Source organism: Aristolochia californica, unplaced genomic scaffold (genome assembly GCF_029961685.1).
Source record: "Aristolochia californica isolate CCGP_79_NKW_82.1479 unplaced genomic scaffold, dmAriCali1.0.hap1 SCAF_7, whole genome shotgun sequence".
NCBI lineage: Eukaryota > Viridiplantae > Streptophyta > Magnoliopsida > Piperales > Aristolochiaceae > Aristolochia > Aristolochia californica.
In genome coordinates, this window is record NW_027182268.1 from 41,541,533 (window position 1) to 41,560,410 (window position 18,878).

At 38.9% G+C, this 18,878-nt stretch overlaps 4 protein-coding genes across 6 annotated transcripts; 1 reads left to right on the forward strand and 3 right to left on the reverse strand.

The window, feature by feature from the left end:
- The first annotated feature begins 1,665 nt into the window (after positions 1-1,665).
- On the forward strand, positions 1,666-9,271 carry LOC137936253 (signal peptidase complex subunit 3A-like). 3 transcript variants are annotated; one of them, XM_068780831.1, is made up of 7 exons: positions 1,666-1,932; positions 3,423-3,470; positions 6,878-6,940; positions 7,279-7,332; positions 8,500-8,586; positions 8,673-8,815; positions 8,912-9,271. In XM_068780831.1, the coding sequence occupies exons 1-6, from the start codon at positions 1,807-1,809 to the stop codon at positions 8,796-8,798; spliced, it is 504 nt and encodes a 167-aa protein (XP_068636932.1). In that variant the 5' UTR covers positions 1,666-1,806; the 3' UTR covers positions 8,799-8,815; positions 8,912-9,271. The 3 variants fall into 3 exon arrangements, with proteins under 3 accessions (XP_068636932.1, XP_068636931.1, XP_068636930.1); XM_068780830.1 differs by having other exon boundaries at positions 8,929-9,271; XM_068780829.1 differs by having other exon boundaries at positions 8,673-9,271.
- On the reverse strand, positions 9,186-11,343 carry LOC137936252 (tetraketide alpha-pyrone reductase 2-like). Its single transcript, XM_068780828.1, has 6 exons — positions 11,106-11,343; positions 10,551-10,723; positions 10,247-10,435; positions 9,934-10,096; positions 9,635-9,824; positions 9,186-9,541 (listed from the first exon to the last, which is right to left on the reverse strand). Exons 1-6 carry the CDS (start codon positions 11,209-11,211, stop codon positions 9,391-9,393), a joined length of 972 nt encoding a protein of 323 aa, XP_068636929.1. The 5' UTR covers positions 11,212-11,343; the 3' UTR covers positions 9,186-9,390.
- Positions 11,344-12,923: 1,580 nt separating this feature from the next.
- LOC137936795 (transcription repressor MYB4-like) lies at positions 12,924-14,443 on the reverse strand. The gene is made up of 3 exons (XM_068781679.1): positions 14,194-14,443; positions 13,823-13,952; positions 12,924-13,606 (listed from the first exon to the last, which is right to left on the reverse strand). Exons 1-3 carry the CDS (start codon positions 14,321-14,323, stop codon positions 13,201-13,203), a joined length of 666 nt encoding a protein of 221 aa, XP_068637780.1. The 5' UTR covers positions 14,324-14,443; the 3' UTR covers positions 12,924-13,200.
- A 1,330-nt stretch (positions 14,444-15,773) lies between these two features.
- Positions 15,774-18,807, reverse strand: LOC137937056 (multicopper oxidase LPR1-like). Its single transcript, XM_068782090.1, has 3 exons — positions 18,460-18,807; positions 16,343-17,794; positions 15,774-16,096 (listed from the first exon to the last, which is right to left on the reverse strand). Exons 1-3 carry the CDS (start codon positions 18,664-18,666, stop codon positions 16,043-16,045), a joined length of 1,713 nt encoding a protein of 570 aa, XP_068638191.1. The 5' UTR covers positions 18,667-18,807; the 3' UTR covers positions 15,774-16,042.
- Positions 18,808-18,878: the final 71 nt, after the last annotated feature.

Below are 18,878 nucleotides of genomic sequence, written 5' to 3' on the forward strand. Positions count from 1 at the left end.
TAACAGACAATGAAGCAGGGAGATGTAAAATAATGAAAATAGTGATATGGAAAGATGCAGAGAACTATCCTGATTTAGCAAACCAAGCAGGAAATTGAGTGATAGAAAAGAACTTGATCAACGATCACCACTTTGGGGATAACAATAACAAATTGAACTGATTTGTACAAAAAATCAAAGTTAGGAAGAAGTTTAGCAAGAAAAACACTAACCTGATGTAGAACACAGAGGGAATTCCAGCGGAGGCAATGGTGGCAAAGGGACTCCTCTCCGATTAGTTTTTCTTTCCCATCCCCTTAACTTAGGAATCCTTCTATTTTTTACCTATCCAATCCTAATAGAATACGGCAAAAAAAAGTCGGTGTGTCTTTGTTGTGATTCCGTTCTCTGTCTTCAGGGAGCAGTTTGTTCCTTTTGTTTTCAGTGATTGACGGATTGAAGGCGTCGATTGTTGTAATTCTGTTTTCTGTCTTAAGGGAAATCAAGCGAAATTTTTTTATTTTGGTAATGGTAGTTCACAGCTCCCGGCATAATCAGACGACCAGCGGTCTATTCTTTACTTTTTCAGTGATTGAAGGCCTGTGGATGGAATTGATTTGCTTCAATTCCATCCTAATTGCCATTTCAGTTGTGTTATGTTTGTTGTAATGGTAGGAGACGATGCCCAGTCTAATGCCCGGGCCATCAAACTTTTGACTCGGCCTCATCGGTGTTCTTTATGTCTTTGGTGATCGAAGGCGTCTTTTTTTCAGATTATCTTTAGATTTTGTTAGAAGGGGTCTTTTTCGTGATTGTCCCCTTGTTTCTCTTTTTCGAGATTATCCTTGGATTTTGTAAGAACGTGGTAAGATGACCACAGTGAGACCGGGGGTGGGAATTGGGTCGGGTTTTACGGGGAATCTGACTTGACCCGACCCAAAAAATGTAGGTTCGAGTTTGTAATTTCACCAGGCGGATCAGGGACGGGGTGGGAAAAACAAGCTACTCGGTTTTGGGCGGGGGACTAATTTTCCCAAATCTGATCCAAACCTAATCATAACCATATGAAACAATGATATAAACCGGGGTTGTGATGAGTTGGAATTTACAAGGGTAGGGTGGGGACAGTTCGGGTTTACTTGGATGGGGCTAGGATAGAGTTATGAGGATGGTGATTGGGTCGGGTTTGAGTTTGATGAATCGTTTTTTTTTTAAGATTTTGGTTTCGGGGTTGAAGATGGGTTCGGATTCAAGTTTTGGTAAACCCGACTCTAGCCCACCACCTTAACCAATGGTGCAGAGATTTTAAAAGAAAGTTAATTTATTTACGAGAATACCATCCACTTCATTATATTTATTAATGTTATGATCTTATATTGTATTAACAAAAATTGTTAAAATCGAATGACCATCATTAATTCAAATTCGATGAATAAATTAAAAATCAGATGCACCAATTTTAGATAGATCTAGGTTTTTTTAATTTTTATTATACTACCGCAAACTTTTAACTTAGTTATAAGTAGTGTATTATTTCCATATATTTCATCTCGTTTAAAATAGTACACACGATAATAGTAATTGTTCGTGTCCTAATAAACAGTATACACGTATTTGTGTGATAAAGTTCTTGTCCTGATCAAATTCTGGCGTTTTCGTCTTTTCGTGTCAGTTTAACATATTAGCACCGTTTAGGGGGACGGTAGATTTAAATCTCAGCTTGGAAGATCCTTGACTAAAGGCATGAACATCGACGGAATTTTGTCCACAGAGGATCGAAAGTCAAAAACACCGAAAGTTTTTTGACGAGGAAAGCGAAACAAGAAGATGCATTCTTTCGGATATCGTTTCAATACACTACTTACGTTAGCGATTCTGTTGCTCGCTGTCCTATGTGCTCTTGCCTCTGTCTGCGATAATTTCAACAGGCCCACCGTGCAAGCGCACGCCGAGGTAAACAAGTTAATTTAACAATTTTGCGCTTCTGAATGAAAGCGTATGTGATTCTATGAGAACAGATTTCTTTTATTTGTCTTCAATCAGACACTTTTGCCAAAGAGAACTGGGATGTGTGTGAAAGTTTTTGTTTTTTTGTTTACTTAAGTGGAGGATCGGTGGGTTGTCAAGGAGTAGAAATGCTATTAATATGGGTTATTGTTAATCGGAGCTTAGATTGCACAAGATGAGACTTCATTTCTAGAGTTTTTTTTAGTTTTTATTTTTATTTTTATTTTGTTTGTGAAAGCTCTTTTTAGAATACCAGTGAAAGTATCTTTTAGGTTAGTTCATGCAAAAATTTGGGTCTGGAAACAGGTGAAGGCCTTCGCTGGGAATGTGGAGTTTTGCAATTAAGAACTGTGAGTTGTGGGCTTCCGCATTTTAATCTTGATTTTGCTTGCTCAGTGACCAATCGGCTCCAGTTACAACCTTGAGGATGGGATGTTGGTTGGCGCCGTAGGAGTTCTTTGCATTGCTACTCCTGGCATCAGAGAATTCCTGATTGAGGAAGTTATGGCCATCTGGTATAGCGATAATGTGGGGATTTAACTGTGAAACTTTCTCTCTCTCTCTCTCTCTCTCTCTTTTTCTGAACGAATGAAATTTCCATTAAGATAAAAGAATGATAATGTTGCAAGATAGAAGAAGAGAACTCCTCAAGCCTCAAGAAGGAAGATGTTGCACTGCAATGTCATTATGTGAAGCCCTTGGCTAATGAGTCAGATGCAGTTGGCAACATGTGGAGTATGCTGCCAACTAATCTAGAAAGGGGAGCTTAATTCCATTATTTCATTATAAATATGTTTAAGTAGCCATGGCAATAGAGATTTCTAGAAAGCTAGCTAATCACAACGGCCAAGCTACCCTTGATTATCTCTGGTGTGCTGAAATTTTAGACCGCAAAGCACCACCCTAATTTCTGCCTCAGGCAAGTTAGAATTACCTACTGAACCAGAGAAAGCAAGGAGAATAATCTAAACAGATAATGCATTATCACCCCAATATCGGCAAGCCCAGAATTCCCTTTGGAATACTCATAGAAATCAACTTTAACCATCTGTCCCGAGCTAGAGCTATAGTAACCAAAAGGAAGAGGGAGGGAGGGAGGGAGGGAGGAAGCGGGGAATCTTTATACTAAATTGGTTTTATTGTGTAACTTATTGGCCTTAATCTTGAATTATCTTGCATTCTTTTGTCCAGCATTGTAAGCAATAAGTTGGTGGAACTGGAAGGCCTGCCCAAATACTTAATATCTCATTTTTTGTAATTAAAGCCCTATTGTGCTAATTCCGTTTGTAACTATGACAATCATTACTATTACTTCAACTAACTGTTTCTGCATTATGACTATTTTGTTGTCTTATATTCATTATGGTTTTTGTGTCAAATCTCCAATTATGAGATTAATCTTCCACCCATTTTATAAATGATTGATTTGTTCTCAGGTACTCAAAGTCAACAGATTCCGAAAGCAATTGAATGGAAATGATGAGGTAAAATCATGCTCTTGAATTAGAATACTGGATATCTATAATGGAGGATGAATTCTTTCTTTCCATGTGCAGTGTTCATTTAACTTCATGTAAAATGGTTGGATCTTAACGCTAAAATGTTTAAGACATTTGTTCTTGTGAAATTTTTGCTTGTCCCTTGTTGTTTGGAGGGATTCCTTTTCCCTTTTCTAAAGTTGTAGTTTTGTATTTTTTTCACATATTACTAAAATTTTATCTTCAAAAGAATTAGTTACCTTTTTGTCAGCATTGGGTGTCTTTTTGTCTTGGTTTTTTGGGTAGCTGCTTCTGAAGGGAACACTTGAATTGCCTAATTCTGAACAAGAGAGGAAATTTTATAATTTGATAAGGAATTTGTGACCATGGTGTTAGCTTATGCTTCAGACACCTCCCACAGTTTATGAAATGCTCAACCATCATATTTTTCTCTATTATAAGGCATTCTTTCCTTGAGAAGCTTGGATGAGAGCCAAAATAGTGGATACTTTGGCATTACTAGATTAAAAAAGGAGGGGATGTTCCTTAATACTTACCCAAATCTGTCTTACTGAACATAAAAAGAATGTGGTTAGTATTAGGTTTCCATGTTTCAGTATGTTTGGGACTCTAGCGACCTTACCACCTACATATTTGGCAAATCCATTTACAGGTATACTTTTTTTTTTTTGAGTAAAAAGGTGTGAATGTACATTTACAGGTATACTACTTGACATCATTGCCAAACATCTTAGATTATAATGCCATGTGTATGATTTATGGCCTGAACTTGTTTGACCCAGGTTGAACCTAATTGTTTGTATTTTTTATTTCTATGGTTGAGTTATGGTTGTGTTGGATGAATGGTTCCGATAGTTTGGTCCAAAATTGGCCTCCAACTGACTCAACACGGTGGTTTAGATCAAGGAATGGCGAAGTTGAATGTTTCCTCTAGAATGTGGATAACCTTGATTTTAGTAACAGCTAAATAAACTACAATCTGAATTCAAATTTAATGGGTAAAATTTGAAGGATATAAGTAGGATTTCTGTAGCTATTAAGAAAAATATTAAACAGAGGAAAAAACACAAAGCATAACTTTATCCAAGAGATAAATAAAAACTCTATTCAATAGTGTAGGAGTTATTTTTGTGTTACATATGAAGGTCTTTTATGGGTATACAAATCAACAAAATAGAAAATTCTTATGTTGTCCACTTTAGGAAATGCACTTTAATTAGGATTTACAAAATCTAGTTCTACTTGCTGAAAAAGAAACTTAAAAACATGCAACAATTTCTAATCTATATTGAGTTGCCAACTCTAGACTTCCTTAATTTAGAAACAAAGACACAAATAAAAACAAGAAACTACTATTGAAAACTGCAATTTAGAGTGTTTGACCAAAAATAGTAGGTTGCAATTTGAGTTATGCTTCCCATAAAATCACCAAGTTGCTTGTCTAATAAAACTTCTAATTCCAGCAAGCTTGAAATTGGCAACTGCAATTTAGAGTTACTTTCTATTCTTGAAACTTGAATCCAAAATAGGAAATTGAGACGTCTTTTAATTGAATCTTTTTTCTTCATTCTTCTTCAGTAAACATGAATGACTTTATGCTGATCTCTTGTCCTTAGATATTCCTTAACTTGATCTTCCTTATGATCTTCCACATTGTAATGTATTGCATTAGTTCCGCTTCATGAGAGGACTTGTTCTTGAGTTCTCACTCTCATGTTCTTTTATTGACATGAAATAATGTGGCTTGTTTGGCAAAATAGAATCAGATACCAACTCAATTATGTGTTGTACATCACGTATAGGGGGTACATTATGTGGTAGATTTGAGGGAAACACATTTTCAATTCATCAAGAAGTCAGACGGTTCGGAAATAGCTAAAATTTTCTTAGGTGTGGAGTGATGCTTAGTACACTGTTGGTCTTCAATTCTTGCTCATAAAACAACTTATAACACAAGCCCTTCATTGGAGATGAGTGGCTTGGATCAAGGAACTCCACAGATTTATCTCCAACTTTAAAACTTCTAACTTTGTAAAACTTTGAAAACTTTTGAAGAATTTATCTCTAGTAAGTCTTACTGGCCATCTTTGCTATTTGGGCTTTTTGGAACTCTTTGCAGGTGATTGTGCTTTGACTTGCCTCTATAGTTTCAATGCAAGCATGCAGCAATTTCCTTGACTTGTATGAAGGATGTGTTGAATTGGACATGAAACACCAACCTTAGCTCTGATACCAATTGGCACAACATGATTGTTTAGATTCAATGAATAATAAAGTCAAGTGATTCCTTTAGAATGTAGATGAACTATATTTTGGCTGCAACCAAGAAAACTACAATCTGAATTCAAGTTTAATGGGTGAATCTTGAATGACGTAAAGTAGGTTTTTGCAACTGTTAAGAAAAATTGCAAATAGAGAAAAAAAACGATACTTTATCCTCGAGAAAACAAAAACTAGAATTTTTTTCAACAGCAAAAGAGTTATTACTGTGTCACATATGATAGGTTTTTAGTAGGCATACAAATCTGTAAAGGAGAAAACTTTGATGTTGTCCACTCTAGGAAATAGACTTTAAGTAAGACTTACTAAATCTAGGAAACAACTTCTAATTTATAGAGTTGGTAACTTAAAAAAAAAAGGAAACTACTTATGGAAAAGATTTTCTAGTTGGAGCTTTTAACCAAAATAGCAACTTGCTATTTTGAGTGATGCTTCCTATAAAATCAGCAAGTTGTTTGTCTAATAAATTTTTTAATTTCAGCAAGCTTTGAAATAACAAAGTGCAATTTAGAGACATTTTTAATTCTTGGAACTTGAGCCCAAAATAGGAAATTTAGGCATCTTTTAGTTGAATTTTTTGACTTTAGGTGATCTTTTGTACTTAGATATTCCTCAGCTAGATCTTTCCATTGTGATGTACTGTATCACAAACCTAACCCAAGTTGCTCCAATTGTCACAATTTCGGTTTATCAACCAAATATTTTTTGTCAAGAAATTTCTAATTGTCATTTATGATTTTAAACATGTTATTCTGGATTCTGTCATTTATGAATTTAAGCATGTTATTCTTGATTCTTTTTGTCTAGCCAAATCTTTTGTAGAATTCTCAATGCTATAAACTACTTGAAAAGATTTATCAAGTTGTAGGAGATTCAAATGCAAAGTCCTGCATGAAACACATCAGGTGCAATAGTGTTAAGGTGCATTCTTGTGTTAATTTCTGCCCCCTCTCCCTAATTTCTAGATGATATATATCGTTTTTTATATACAGGTCTCACATGCATGAATGCCTTTTAGTGTGACAATATCAATTTTCATTAGTATAATCTACCATGTACTCCATGTAGTTAACTGTCCAACTAATACAACTGCATCTTTCGTGATTTTGCAGGTTAGTTTTACCTTGAGCATTTCCATGGACTTGCAATCAACATTCACATGGAATACGAAGCAGGTGTTTTGTTGCTCCTTCTGTAATATGTTTCCATAGGTTTGCTATTAAATTAAAAAGGAGTTTTGAGTTTCCCTAGTCCTTTTTTTTAAAAATAATGATGAAAAGACAAATTTCATCAAGAGGAAGGAGTTTCTGTAGAGTACATCAATATAAATTTCAAGAATAACAAATTCCTCACTTCTCATATAGTATAAGGGCCCAGATATGAATGCTCTATTATTAATATATTATTTTTCATCATTGTATCGTCATTATGAGTTTCATACATTTGAAAATGCAAGTCTTCATCTATTCCATTTATGCAGAGCTAACATTGACTTTTGTCTTGATTGATTCAGGTCTTCGTCTTTTTGGCAGCAGAATATGAGACTGCTAAGAACTCCTTGAATCAGGTCCAAGCTTATGAACCTTAATATAGTTCACATGATCATTAACTATTATATTTTGTTTGTCATGTATGAGTCTTTTGTTTTCCTGATCTTTTGTAAAAGGGCTCATTAGATTACTGGTTCAAGATCTTTCTTATGCTACTTCCAACATTAATTGTGCTCTATGCAGCCAATTTATTGAGTTAATGAATTCATAAGCTCTCAGTAATATTTAGCATTCACTTTTTCTCATAATATTCACTATATACTGTTACAAATTTTGTCATTCGTTTCATTAGGTGATCTCAGAAAATCAGTTCCCAATAAAGTTTTTAACCCTATTTGTCTTATCGGATTATAAGAGTTTGGATGAAGGGCATCGGACATCTTATATTGATTTTGTGCCCTGACCTCATTCTGTATATATGATGAGCATATGTCGTTTCTTATGTTAGGCCCTGTTTACTTCAAGTTTGGAACTTGCCGATTAGCATTGATGGATCTACTTTAAACCTTCCTTGCCATTTTGTCCAGAAAACACACATACTAAGCTGTGTATTATTTTACTACTGGGAAGCCACCATCTGCAAGATGTCTCTGATTCACATTCACATGGAAAGTTCACAGCTATGGATGATCCACATGCATCTCAACTCTTGATCTTGTTTATTGTTGAGACATAAGTCTGGATAGATAGGCACCTGATTCAACAGTCTATGTGGGGGCAGTCTTCAATGGGTTTCCTGATGACTGATGCATGGCAAAGAATAGATTTAGATTGTCATATAAGATAACTGATGCATTTGGATTCATTAAACTGTAAAATCTAGGCTAAAGTTTGACAGCTAAAGAAATGGCAACTTCTGGGAAATCAAATAACTTTTTTTAATTCAGGGTCTGGAAAGTGGAGATGTTGTTTAATCTTTGAGAAATTTAATGGCATTTCAAAGATAACATTTGATTGTTTTGATTTTTGCAATGTGGCGGTAAACTGCTCTTTAAGCTTCAACAAACATTGTCCAATCTATGAAGTTGCACTCATTCTTTTTCTGCTTCTGGCGCATAACATGTGAACTTCTCAGCCAATTTTTTCAATCAATTTGTTCTGGAGGACCCATCACTAAATAATGTGATAATTTGCTTGAGTTACAATTTTTACCAGTTTACTAGACTAAATTAATCATTATCCAGATTTCACTGTGGGATCACATTATCCTCAGCAAGGACCAAGCAAAGATCCAAATGCAGGTCTCAAACAAGTATCCCTTTGTTGATCAGGCAAGACTCTAAATTCATTTGTTATATACTCCACACTGGAATATTCAGTATGGTCTTAATTATGCTGCTATTATCTTCTCATCCAGGGAAGCAACCTGCGTGGTAAGAAAGTCAAACTTATTCTCCACTGGCATGTTATGCCCAAGACGTGTAGAATGATTGAAGGCAGCATGATTCTATCTGATTTTGATGTACCACTGGCTTATACCTAGAGCAACAACTCTCACTGGTATGTACTTTTTTCTTTTAACTGTAGTATGTACCTTGTTCTCAGTCTCCATCAGAAACTATATTATTATCTTTTGCATCAAATCTTTAATTCCAGTGATCACTTCTACCCAGTGTACTTCCCACCCATCACTCTGTGGATAAGTGTTTCTGTCAGGTTCTTCTTGTCATACTTCCAGGGAGTAAAATTTTACCACTTTATCATTTGAAACAGTTTTTATGGGAGCTTCAGATATGTAACGGACTGTGAATTGGGCCTTTGGCTCAACAGCCACTTGAGGTTTTTCATTAGTGTGAGGGCTTCGAGTCAGTTCTCACAAGGGGTAGTTGGTGTATCTTGTAGTCTACTGGACATTTAAAAAAAAAAAAGATTTGTAACGGACTCTTTATCTTAGATGTTGGGAAACAACACATTTTTTTGTCTGGGGAACAATAGAAAAACATATCTTTCACTGGATGGATCATGTCTTCCTAATTCTATCGACCAATGAAGGCAAATAAACTAGTTGTAGGTGGAGGTCAACACTGAGGAACATCTGTAGCTAACTTCCAAGCTGGAGCAGCACCAAGCGATTTTCAAAATCCTTGGAGGAACCGCTTTTCCTGAAAGCTTTTGATGCAATCATCGAACATCTGTGGAATAGTTTTGAAATCGGGAAAACCAAGTTGCTTGATCTTGCGAGTGTCCATGCTGTGTGGATTGCTGTCCGCTTTTTGATCGCCACACCTGGAAGTGTAACAGTTGGGATTGCTCAGAATTGGAGCAAACCAAGCAATAGGGCCAAAACAAGACAAGAAGCAAAATACTTGAACAGCTCACTTGTCAGCAATTGGTAATGATGGATACTTTGCCCTTAGCATCTCGATGTTCTCTGACCAGTGAGCGACTGAACTTGAACATATGAGCCTCCCTGAAGCTTTACTCTCTTCCATCGCCAATATGTGTGCAGTAATTACATCATCTATGTGGACAAAACCCACTGTCATGTTTGGATAGACCTTGATTTCTCCTAATCAGATGACAGGTCAAAATTGCGTCAGAGGAGGATCTATGATTGATTCGCTAAAAAAGATCATTAGGTTTAAACTTAATGGCATCATCAATGCAAGTTTGCGGACCTTTCAGCATGCTGAGCACGTGCAGAAGTGTACTCGTCGGTTCTGGAGCAAGGAGAGGACCCACAACATAAGATGGATTCACGACCACCAGATCAATTCCGTACTCCCCTGCCAATCGCCAAGCTTCCTTCTCTCCAAGTGTTTTGGCATAGGCATACCATAACTGCATGTTAATTCACGAGAGAAACCCAAATCATTGAAATTTAAATAGTTTACGGACAATCTAATGAGCTAATATTGACTTGTGTGTCCTTAAAATGATTTTGCAAAGCATTTTGAGATGCTAAGTTGGTCAAAAGGGAGAGAATTTTACATTATTGAGCTTACAATATTCTGGGTCACTCCAATGGGATTCGTTAAGAGGAGAGATTTCTGTGGCATCGTCACGGTATCTGATTGCAGAGCAGGATGAAGTGAGGACGACCCTCTTAACTGAACTTGTTTTGGAGCAGGATGTCAATACATTACTGGTACCCTTTATACATGGATCGATCAACGTCGCCTGCAACTCGATACACTCCACCGTGAGATGTACAGAAATAGAAGCGTTCAATGAATTAGTTCAGAGAATTGTGTCAACAATATTGAGTTCCCGTGCCGTGAATGTGTGTTTTTACCTGTATGTTATCGTCATAGTGTACCATGACCGGTGATGCGGTGTGAAACACGCCATCGACACCAGCCACAGCGTCGTCGAAGCTGCCTTTCACCAATAGATCAGCTTTGAATATTTTGAGCCTTTCCTTTGCCCCATCCATTTTCCAGAGGAAACCGACCTTTTCCACATTCTCTGCGGAAAAATAGAATCAGTTGCAGAACAATATGTAATTGAGAACTGAGGGACTAATCAATAAAGAAAGGTACGCTCTGTGATGCGCAACTAAAATTAGCTCCTAGTTTGGTTTAGGGTTATTGCTGTTTCCTATTTCCTATATCCCTGAGCAAATACTCTTGACTTCTCGTGGATGTTGGCTCTCTAGCAATTTCTATCTATTTCGAGGGGGGGACGCCAAAAATTACAGAAATCAAGGATGACTGATGTAAAAGTATGTTGATCTTGATCTTCATGTGCTCGAAAGAAAGACTGAAGCCATTATCTTATTTTTGTGAACAGAATTACGGAACGAAAGGGTGATAAATTATAAGGGAAGAAAGAAGAAATTCACTCCGACCTGGATCACGCACTGTGGTTCGAACAACATAGCCTTTCTCCAGCAGCCTTTTTACTAAGTAGGCCGCTATGAATCCGGTTCCTCCTGTCACACAGTATTCTGGCATGCCGTCTTCGCCGCTGTCTTTACTCTGTTTCGCTCTTCTCACTTTCGGAAATCTTTCTTGCCTTTCTCCCCTACCCTTTTCATTTGATTGCCGTTTCCACCTTGGGTTTTTAAAAAAGATAAAAGTGACTGGTTTTCGTGACCTAACTATTGGATACCTGTTTGGTGAATCATGTGATATGTAAACTCTCACTAAAACAAAGGAATCTTCTCTCTTAATCCTGCTTTTTTAATGAAAAAAACCGTGTGTTTGTTTACTTACAACTGGTCAGTTATCAGCTGCTCCATTTTCACTATTTTTTTACACATAATTTTTTTAAAAAAAAATACAAAGTTGTAAGAGTGTTTCAAGTCGTTCAAAACATATCTTGTTAAAGGATGTACAATAATTTTTGTTCCCTCCACCATGTGATTAAGGGAACTAACCCGAATACTACTCTATAGATTAAAAGATTTGAACTACAATTTTGGTGATGTATATGTGAGGATTGGTACCCTCTTAGCTAAGGGAAAGTGAACTGGGCATAGGAAGAGTGAATGGGACTTGAGTAGTAGAAAATGGACGAAGCCTTAGATCTAATTAGGACATCGAGGGTTAGTGAGAATGAATCCATTGTTAAGTAAATAGCAATGGGTGAGCATTTAAACCAGTAGGTGATAAGTACTTCTGTCATTTAATTTGGTTAGAGTTTGTCCCTCTTAGCACAGGGAGAATTAATGTATTAAGTACCTAGCGATAGGCGAGCATTTAAACCAGTAGGTGATACTATCACTTACTATCATTAGAGTTGGTCCCTTCTTAGCACAAGGAGAGTCAATGAGAGACTTGGAGAGGATGGACTTGAGCGGTGGGTGGAATAAAAACGTGCCACCCAATCAGGTTTTAGTTGTTGCGATACGAAGGAGAATGAACGAAACGTGAATTCAAATAGGACGCCCAGCTACAGGCTGCTTTGTGTTTTTTCCCTTCTAGAATTACATGATGAAGATTGGAATCGTTCAACAATGAAGACTAGTAATCTTGAATCTGCTTGGGCAACTCTACATTGAACGGTAATTAGCTTAATTCCGACGGAAGGGATGCAGAGGTATAATCAGATTTTTTTAGTTCGGATAAATTTTCATGACTTTTCGGTTTACGTAACATCTTTCACTGCATTCTTTTGAAAATGGACAAACGACGAGTCTTGTCTCAGATTTCTTGCTACGAACAGAGCAGCAAATCCATTCCCGCCAACACCCACCTCTTGCCTGTATTTTCTTTGGCAAAAGTTGGGCAGGAGACCTTCGGGAAATAGTGCCAGTGTAGGTCCGTCTCGATCAATATTTTAGTGTCAGAGATAGAAAACTTCTCTCAAAACTTTCTCCCTTCTCTTCCTCAGTTTTTTTCCCGCTTTTTATTATTTTTCTTTATTTATCTTTCTTCATCTCTTTATTATCAACAATCTTAGAGTGCAAAGCATCTATTATGACAGATTTGCAATTAGAAAACCCCATGAGACCATGGAATCCAAGCTCTAATTTTGGGATGTTTATTGGGAAATAATGTTTCACAAATCTATAATTATTTAATAAATTCCAAAACATAAATTGCACTAATGCATAAGCTACTAATCTCACTTTATCACAGGTTATCTTGATAACCTTTTAGTAAATATCTCAAAAATCTATGAGGTAAAAAGGAACATTCTTTGTAAAACTAGAAGTCCCATAGTCCTAATGACCAAAGAGACAACCATGAGTACAATCCCTTGCCCATGGTTCATTTCATTTTCTAGGTACACCATGCTCCTAACTCTTCTTAGTACATGCAATTAACACTACACCGCGGAAGTAGTTTCGGGACCTTTAATGGCTCTTACTTGTCTAAACATGGTACTCTAGTACAGCAGCTTTGAAGTTATGCCGAGGGTTTTTTGCGACAATATCAGAACTCCTCTGTCCCTATGATCCTTCATATGACCCCCAATTTTCCTTGGTCTACTGCTGATCATATAAACAGGAGAAGAGTTGGAGAAGTCGTGTTTTCTTGCATGTCTCGTTCTGGTGAAAGAGAAAGAGAAGGAGAAGGAAAGGAAACTGACAGATCAAGGTTCAAGTCGGGTATGTCGTGTTCTTCATCGTTGAAGCTACTAGCTGCATCAGACAGTTGGCGACTGTTATGGGGGGGAGCTTTTGCTTCGTCACATGGTTCGTACACTCGGCTCTTGGAATCGGAGATAGTTTCTCTATCGGAAGAAGCTTGCTGATGTTGGCATGGAGGAAGGTTCCGGCTCACTTGATGGTTATTGGGATCAATCCCCATTTTAATCAGCTTTCGCCGAAGATGAGAGTTCCAGTAGTTTTTAATCTCGTTATCGGTTCGTCCCGGCAATCTCCCAGCAATCAAGGACCACCTATACAGAACAATAAAGACAGAGGATCATATTACAATTAGTTGTTATCCGCATTCAACCATGCACTCTGCTAATTAGATTTAGTATGAATACGTAATAAGAATTAGTCTTCGAGAAAAATAAATTGAAGTTCAACTTTATCGATAAGAAGAGAGACGAAACTGTTGATTTCTATGGATTTTGGCAAGAACATTTTGTAAAATTGCGTTATCGTACCTATTACCAAGAAGAGCGTGGAGCTTGATGATTAGATCTTCTTCATCCTCGGCAAAGTTGCCTCTTTTAAGGTCGGGTCTCAGATAGTTTATCCATCGCAGTCTACAACTCTTGCCGCAACGAAGCAAACCTGTTGAAAGAAAAAAATTTATTTGACTGCACTCTTTGCTCCATGGAGTAGGAAACAAATGAAAAAAATCAAACAAACGTAACAATCTTCTGCAACCGACTTTTGGCTCTGAGGGCACATAGCGTTTTCTAAGGCCATGTGTAGAAGACGCGAATAGTATAAATTAACTCGTCGTTTAAGATTCTTTTGTTTTGAGAAAAAAAAATGCATTATTTATCCCTTGGTGTCGTCTTAAACAAACCTGCAGCTTGAGGGAGAGACCTCCAGCAAACTTCTCCATGAGTTCGAATGTAATGAATCAGCTTCTCATCTTCCTTCTTGGACCACGCGCCCTTGTTCGTATCTTGATTGTCACAGCACGGTTTCCTCATTGAAAATAATCCTCAAAACAAAAACGAGACGGACGGATGGAAAAGAGGTTGTTTGGAAATATGTGAGGGAGGGAGAGAAAGCAGGCGCAGAGAACATCAGAAGTACTTGACGACAGAAGAAGCAGAAGCGCTTCGACTAGGATGAAATAAGGGGGGGGACGGGGGACGGGGGACGGAGCGAGGATTGAGGAGCGAGGGAGGTGGAGGTGTGAGTTGACTATTGACTTGGACCGGCGGTTCGAAAGTGGCAGAAGGAGAGGTGGGTAGTCATGGCCGTTAAGGACATGACTCTGTCTTGCCTCTCTCTCTTTCTCGATCCAGCGCGTTTCCAAAAAAGTATTCCAAGTCATAACGGCTTCCGCTTTTCTCCGTTTCTCCGAGGATTCAAGTGATGTTGACCGATAGCTGACTCCATTCGGCTCTTCATCCTTCTCTCTGCCAGGAAAGGTAGCAAGCACACTTCGTTGCTTAAGAACAATGAAAATTTGAAAAATCGTTTCTAGTGTAAGATTTTGCTGAGGCCAAGGAGGCCCTACTGCCTACTGTCAACCCGACGTGTGCGTCGCTCTCACCAGGATCCTACTGTTCTTGAAGTTTCTAGTTTGACATTACGTGCAAAAGTGGCCGCGGAAACTGACAATTGACCCTAATTAATCACCAACCTAACTCAGATTTCCGGGTGACCGAGTCAATACTAAGTTTGAGTTGGAAAACCATGGTCCATTGTCTAGCTGGTAAAAGGTATAGATTGGTGGGTTCTAAAGGAGCCGAAGTGTGACAGAGAGTAGAAAAGAGTGATAGAAACCATCACGATATTTGAAATCAAAATTCAAATAAACTTTCTAGAAAATGAAATATGATTTAATAATCGGTAGGATTAATTCTAGTATGAATCTAAACTAAAACTTATTAAAGATTTTGAAAATAGAACTCTCATGTACTTAAACTTTTTGGAAAACGAATAGATTTGAGTTTGTAAACTTGTAAATTGACCGTCCCAAGATGAATTCACAGTATAAAGTGGTCCAAAAAAGGGTTGTGGTTACGAGGGCGAGATTCTCCCTAGAAATGAGGCGGATCAACTTAGCGAGCAAAGTGTCTGCTAGAGAGCTCAACCCTAGCTGACTGTGTGAGGGTCATCGATTTGTCTGTTAAACAACAAACCTAGTCAGGTCAACTAAGTTGTTGTCATTCCTCAGTTTTGACCCATCTGATCTGATTCGGGTGTTATTAAATTGGGTAGTTTCAGACCATTTCTAAAATTTTATAATATTTATGATCATAAATGCCAGGTAACAAAACTTGTACCAATTAAAAATAAGTGGTTTTTTTAAAAAAATTGTTTAATAAATATATTTCAAAATAATTTTATATTACAAAAGTAGTATATATATGCTTATATTATTTTTAATTCACATTAAGCAATGATTATTTAGTTGGGATACGACACGTTAGAATATTTCGGAATTGATTTTTTTAACAGAGGTGGAAACATTTAATATGCCCATTAAAGGAAAAAAAGTAGAGAATGTTGAGGAGATTACGCCAAGTATTCTAATGAAGGGCGAAGTGGAGGCATTGTTTTTAATACCGGCTCTTCTTTGGACTTGCAGTAAGTGGAGTCCTCCTGAGAGTCGTCTTCCTCCGCTGGCATCGCAAATGAGTCTCGTAATTTAGTTGCAAATCTGCAAGTAATGGTGCTTCACTTCGTATTATTTTTCAAGGAACTATCTTTAGCGGCCTCATCATCATGTTGTCTTCGTGATCCAAAATCTGCGTGACAGAGATAAGGGAAACCAGTTAGCAAGACCATTCCAGATCAACAGATAAAAGAGTAGGAAGCTACGTGACTGTGAAGAATGCAGAACTGTTCCCGCACAGTTCAACAGGGAGCCCGTGATGATCACCTTCTCCCTCACTGAAATTTTAGAACTTTCAAATGCGATGTCTAGTGAATTCGTGTTCCCTTAAGATGTTATGCTAGCTGATAATGTAAACAAGGAAGAATTAGAAGCTTACGTGACAGTGGTAGACATATCCAGGTTCTTCAGACGCATTGAATTGATAACGTGTTCGGCTATCCAAGTAGGAGAATTTAACGAGGATCTTGGTGAGGAAACCTGGTTGCATCTTGAACACATTTTTCCATTCTCGCTCATGAGTTGGCGCCCGAATCTTCCCCCCCCCTGCGTAAGAGGTGATATTACACTTTATAGGGTCGTTGTATCTCGTCATGCAGTCTCGGAACTTCTCAACCTTCACAATCTTTCTCTGCTCCACCACCACAAACAACCCCAGATGGATGTGAAGTGGGTGGTTGTCTTCTGTTAGGTTGATCACGTTCCACACCTCTGTGGTCCCTTCGCGCGGGGTTTCAGTCACAGGATCTTCGTACGGTTTTCCGTTCAAGTAAAGATGCGTCGGCTCGCCGGAAGGGCTCGTATATTCGTACATCGTGATGTATCGAGTCTCCGCCGCGTTACTCATCCTAGGTCTCGGATAACTGATCAGTTTGTGCGGAGTTCTTGATGTGTCGACTTCCTTCTTCCTACTTACGATGAATTTCATGACCTTCCCGCTAATTTCGTCGGTGGGATCACCCAGCGGAAACGGATACGGTGCATCATTGGCGAGGATCACTTCATCCGACTGCGAAGTGGAGAAATCAACTATAATATCTGCGATTTCTGATGGACCCAAAAGGAATTTAAGGATCGATACCGGTCGGGATAGGTAAGCGGAATCGGACCCGACATGGATAAACTTCAGGCCGTTGGAGAAGAAAAGCCGGAAGAAGCGAGCGTTACTCGCGTTAAGGATCCGGAACCGGTACTTCCTCCGACGAACTCTCAGTTTAGGCCAGGCCTTGCCGTTAACAACAATCGCATCGCCGAAATACTCCGGTTGCCACTGCGGGTGTATGGAGGGGTTATTTCCGGTACTGTTCATGTAGATGGATCCATCCAAGCGGAAGCTACGATCAAAGAGAATGAGGGGACGGTCAAATTCGTCGCCAGAGGGGAGCCCTAGAGGGTCTTCAACTACGGGGTGGCGAATAATGTAGCATCCAATTAGACCAGCGAGGAGATTAACTCTGGTGAGTCCCTTTGCATGGTCATGGTACCAGAGATTGCCAGGTTGTTGGTCGTTCGGATATCGGTAGGTTTTCGTCGTCCAGGCGGGACCCGTCTCTTTGAAGCCAGAAGTAAACCAGGCGTCAACGTGACCGTCGCTGGTCGGAGAATGGATGCCGCCGTGAAGGTGGACCACTGTCGGGACTCCATGGTGGGGCGTGGCGGTTGGAATGGTTGGGTCCCATGGCAGGACGTGTTTGGAAGGAAGGTGATTGTCCCAGATTATACTGCTTTCAACTCCGTGGAGAGCTTCTACGGTTGGACCGGGAACCGTTGCCGTCTTCGACGACGCCCCGTATGCAAATACTCGGGTAGGAGGTATATCTCTGTGAAATCTCTGCAATTAACAAGCATTGAACGAATTAGTGGAACTCTCTTCCATTTCACCGGAATCATTCAAAGGCCGACAGCACTCGACCGAACTAAAATAAGATAAAAACGACATCATTATGAGATAAGGGAGCAGCAATTTGGAGTTTTGGAATCCGAGTTGGAAAAGCAGATGCGGTAGAATCATCAGCAGCGAAGAAAATTTCGGATTTCGCTCACTAAAATCTACTATCCAATGCCCAATGAGTTCAGGAGGAGAATAAATTAATGATGTATTCCATTTTTCTGACCGTACTGAGACGACTCTTTCCAGGTAGAGAACGCGAAATGTGTCTAAGATGTTTACACGTCTCCCGCTTTACTCGGTCAGTCTAGCTCATGAGTGGACCCATTCAACGTGTGGCTTTGGTAATCGGTAATTGTGAGTCGCGCGGTTGAAATAAGTTTACTGGAGCTTTTACTGCCAAAAATCGACGAAAACGCCAGTAGAGCTAAGAGCTCTCAGATGCTGGTGAAGTCGAGAAATGAGGAATACTCTTAAAAGTCTAAAGAAGGAGCATTCTCCGGCTAGATTGACAAGAAATTGGTGTATGCAACCAAGAGGCCGACAAGATAATAGAAAAAATAAAGTCGATGAAAAACATAACGTTTACTAGGGTCAAGCTCACTCACCCATTCCGTCTCGAACATACCGATCTTCATTTTCTTCGGCACAGGGATGCCACGGTCAAGATTGAAGCCTTTTATCCGAGGCATGTCCGGCAGCTCGTCGACAAACATCTCGAGCTTCGAGACGCTGATGAGCCCCTGATTAGCCCATGAAGAAGACACCGCGCCGACGAGGAGAAGAAAAAAAGAAAGAGAGAGGGGAAACCTCATGGTTTCCACCTGACGGTGCTTTCCTGCCGAACGAACCGAGACCTGAGGAAGCTAGTGAGAATCAACTGAAAAAAACTCAAGATGGTTTAAGCTTTATAATCGACGCCTTTTTCCTCATCTAACGAGTTACTGGTGAAAATGGGAAGCATCGTTTTCTTGGTGGCTGTCGAGAATTCGAAAAACGATGGGTCTTTGTCTCGCGTGCTAGCTTG

Bases quoted from the DNA above. Each gene is read 5' to 3' on its own strand.
- LOC137936252 (XM_068780828.1), bottom strand. From the start codon at position 11,211: ATGCCAGAATACTGTGTGACAGGAGGAACCGGATTCATAGCGGCCTAC. The intron at 10,097-10,246 runs GTAAAATTCTCT...ATTAACATGCAG, and splicing joins AATATTGTAAGCTCAATAAT to TTATGGTATGCCTATGCCAA. The intron at 9,825-9,933 runs GTCCGCAAACTT...TCATCTGATTAG, and splicing joins CGTGCTCAGCATGCTGAAAG to GAGAAATCAAGGTCTATCCA.
- LOC137936253 (XM_068780829.1), top strand. From the start codon at position 1,807: ATGCATTCTTTCGGATATCGTTTCAATACACTACTTACGTTAGCGATT. The intron at 6,941-7,278 runs GTGTTTTGTTGC...TGATTGATTCAG, and splicing joins TCACATGGAATACGAAGCAG to GTCTTCGTCTTTTTGGCAGC. The intron at 7,333-8,499 runs GTCCAAGCTTAT...ATCATTATCCAG, and splicing joins CTAAGAACTCCTTGAATCAG to ATTTCACTGTGGGATCACAT.
- LOC137936795 (XM_068781679.1), bottom strand. From the start codon at position 14,323: ATGAGGAAACCGTGCTGTGACAATCAAGATACGAACAAGGGCGCGTGG. The intron at 13,953-14,193 runs GTTTGTTTAAGA...TTCTTTCAACAG, and splicing joins GTCTCTCCCTCAAGCTGCAG to GTTTGCTTCGTTGCGGCAAG. The intron at 13,607-13,822 runs GTACGATAACGC...TGTTCTGTATAG, and splicing joins CACGCTCTTCTTGGTAATAG to GTGGTCCTTGATTGCTGGGA.
- LOC137937056 (XM_068782090.1), bottom strand. From the start codon at position 18,666: ATGAGGTTTCCCCTCTCTCTTTCTTTTTTTCTTCTCCTCGTCGGCGCG. The intron at 17,795-18,459 runs GTGAGTGAGCTT...TGTTAATTGCAG, and splicing joins GTATGTTCGAGACGGAATGG to AGATTTCACAGAGATATACC. The intron at 16,097-16,342 runs GTAAGCTTCTAA...TCTGTCACGCAG, and splicing joins GATATGTCTACCACTGTCAC to ATTTTGGATCACGAAGACAA.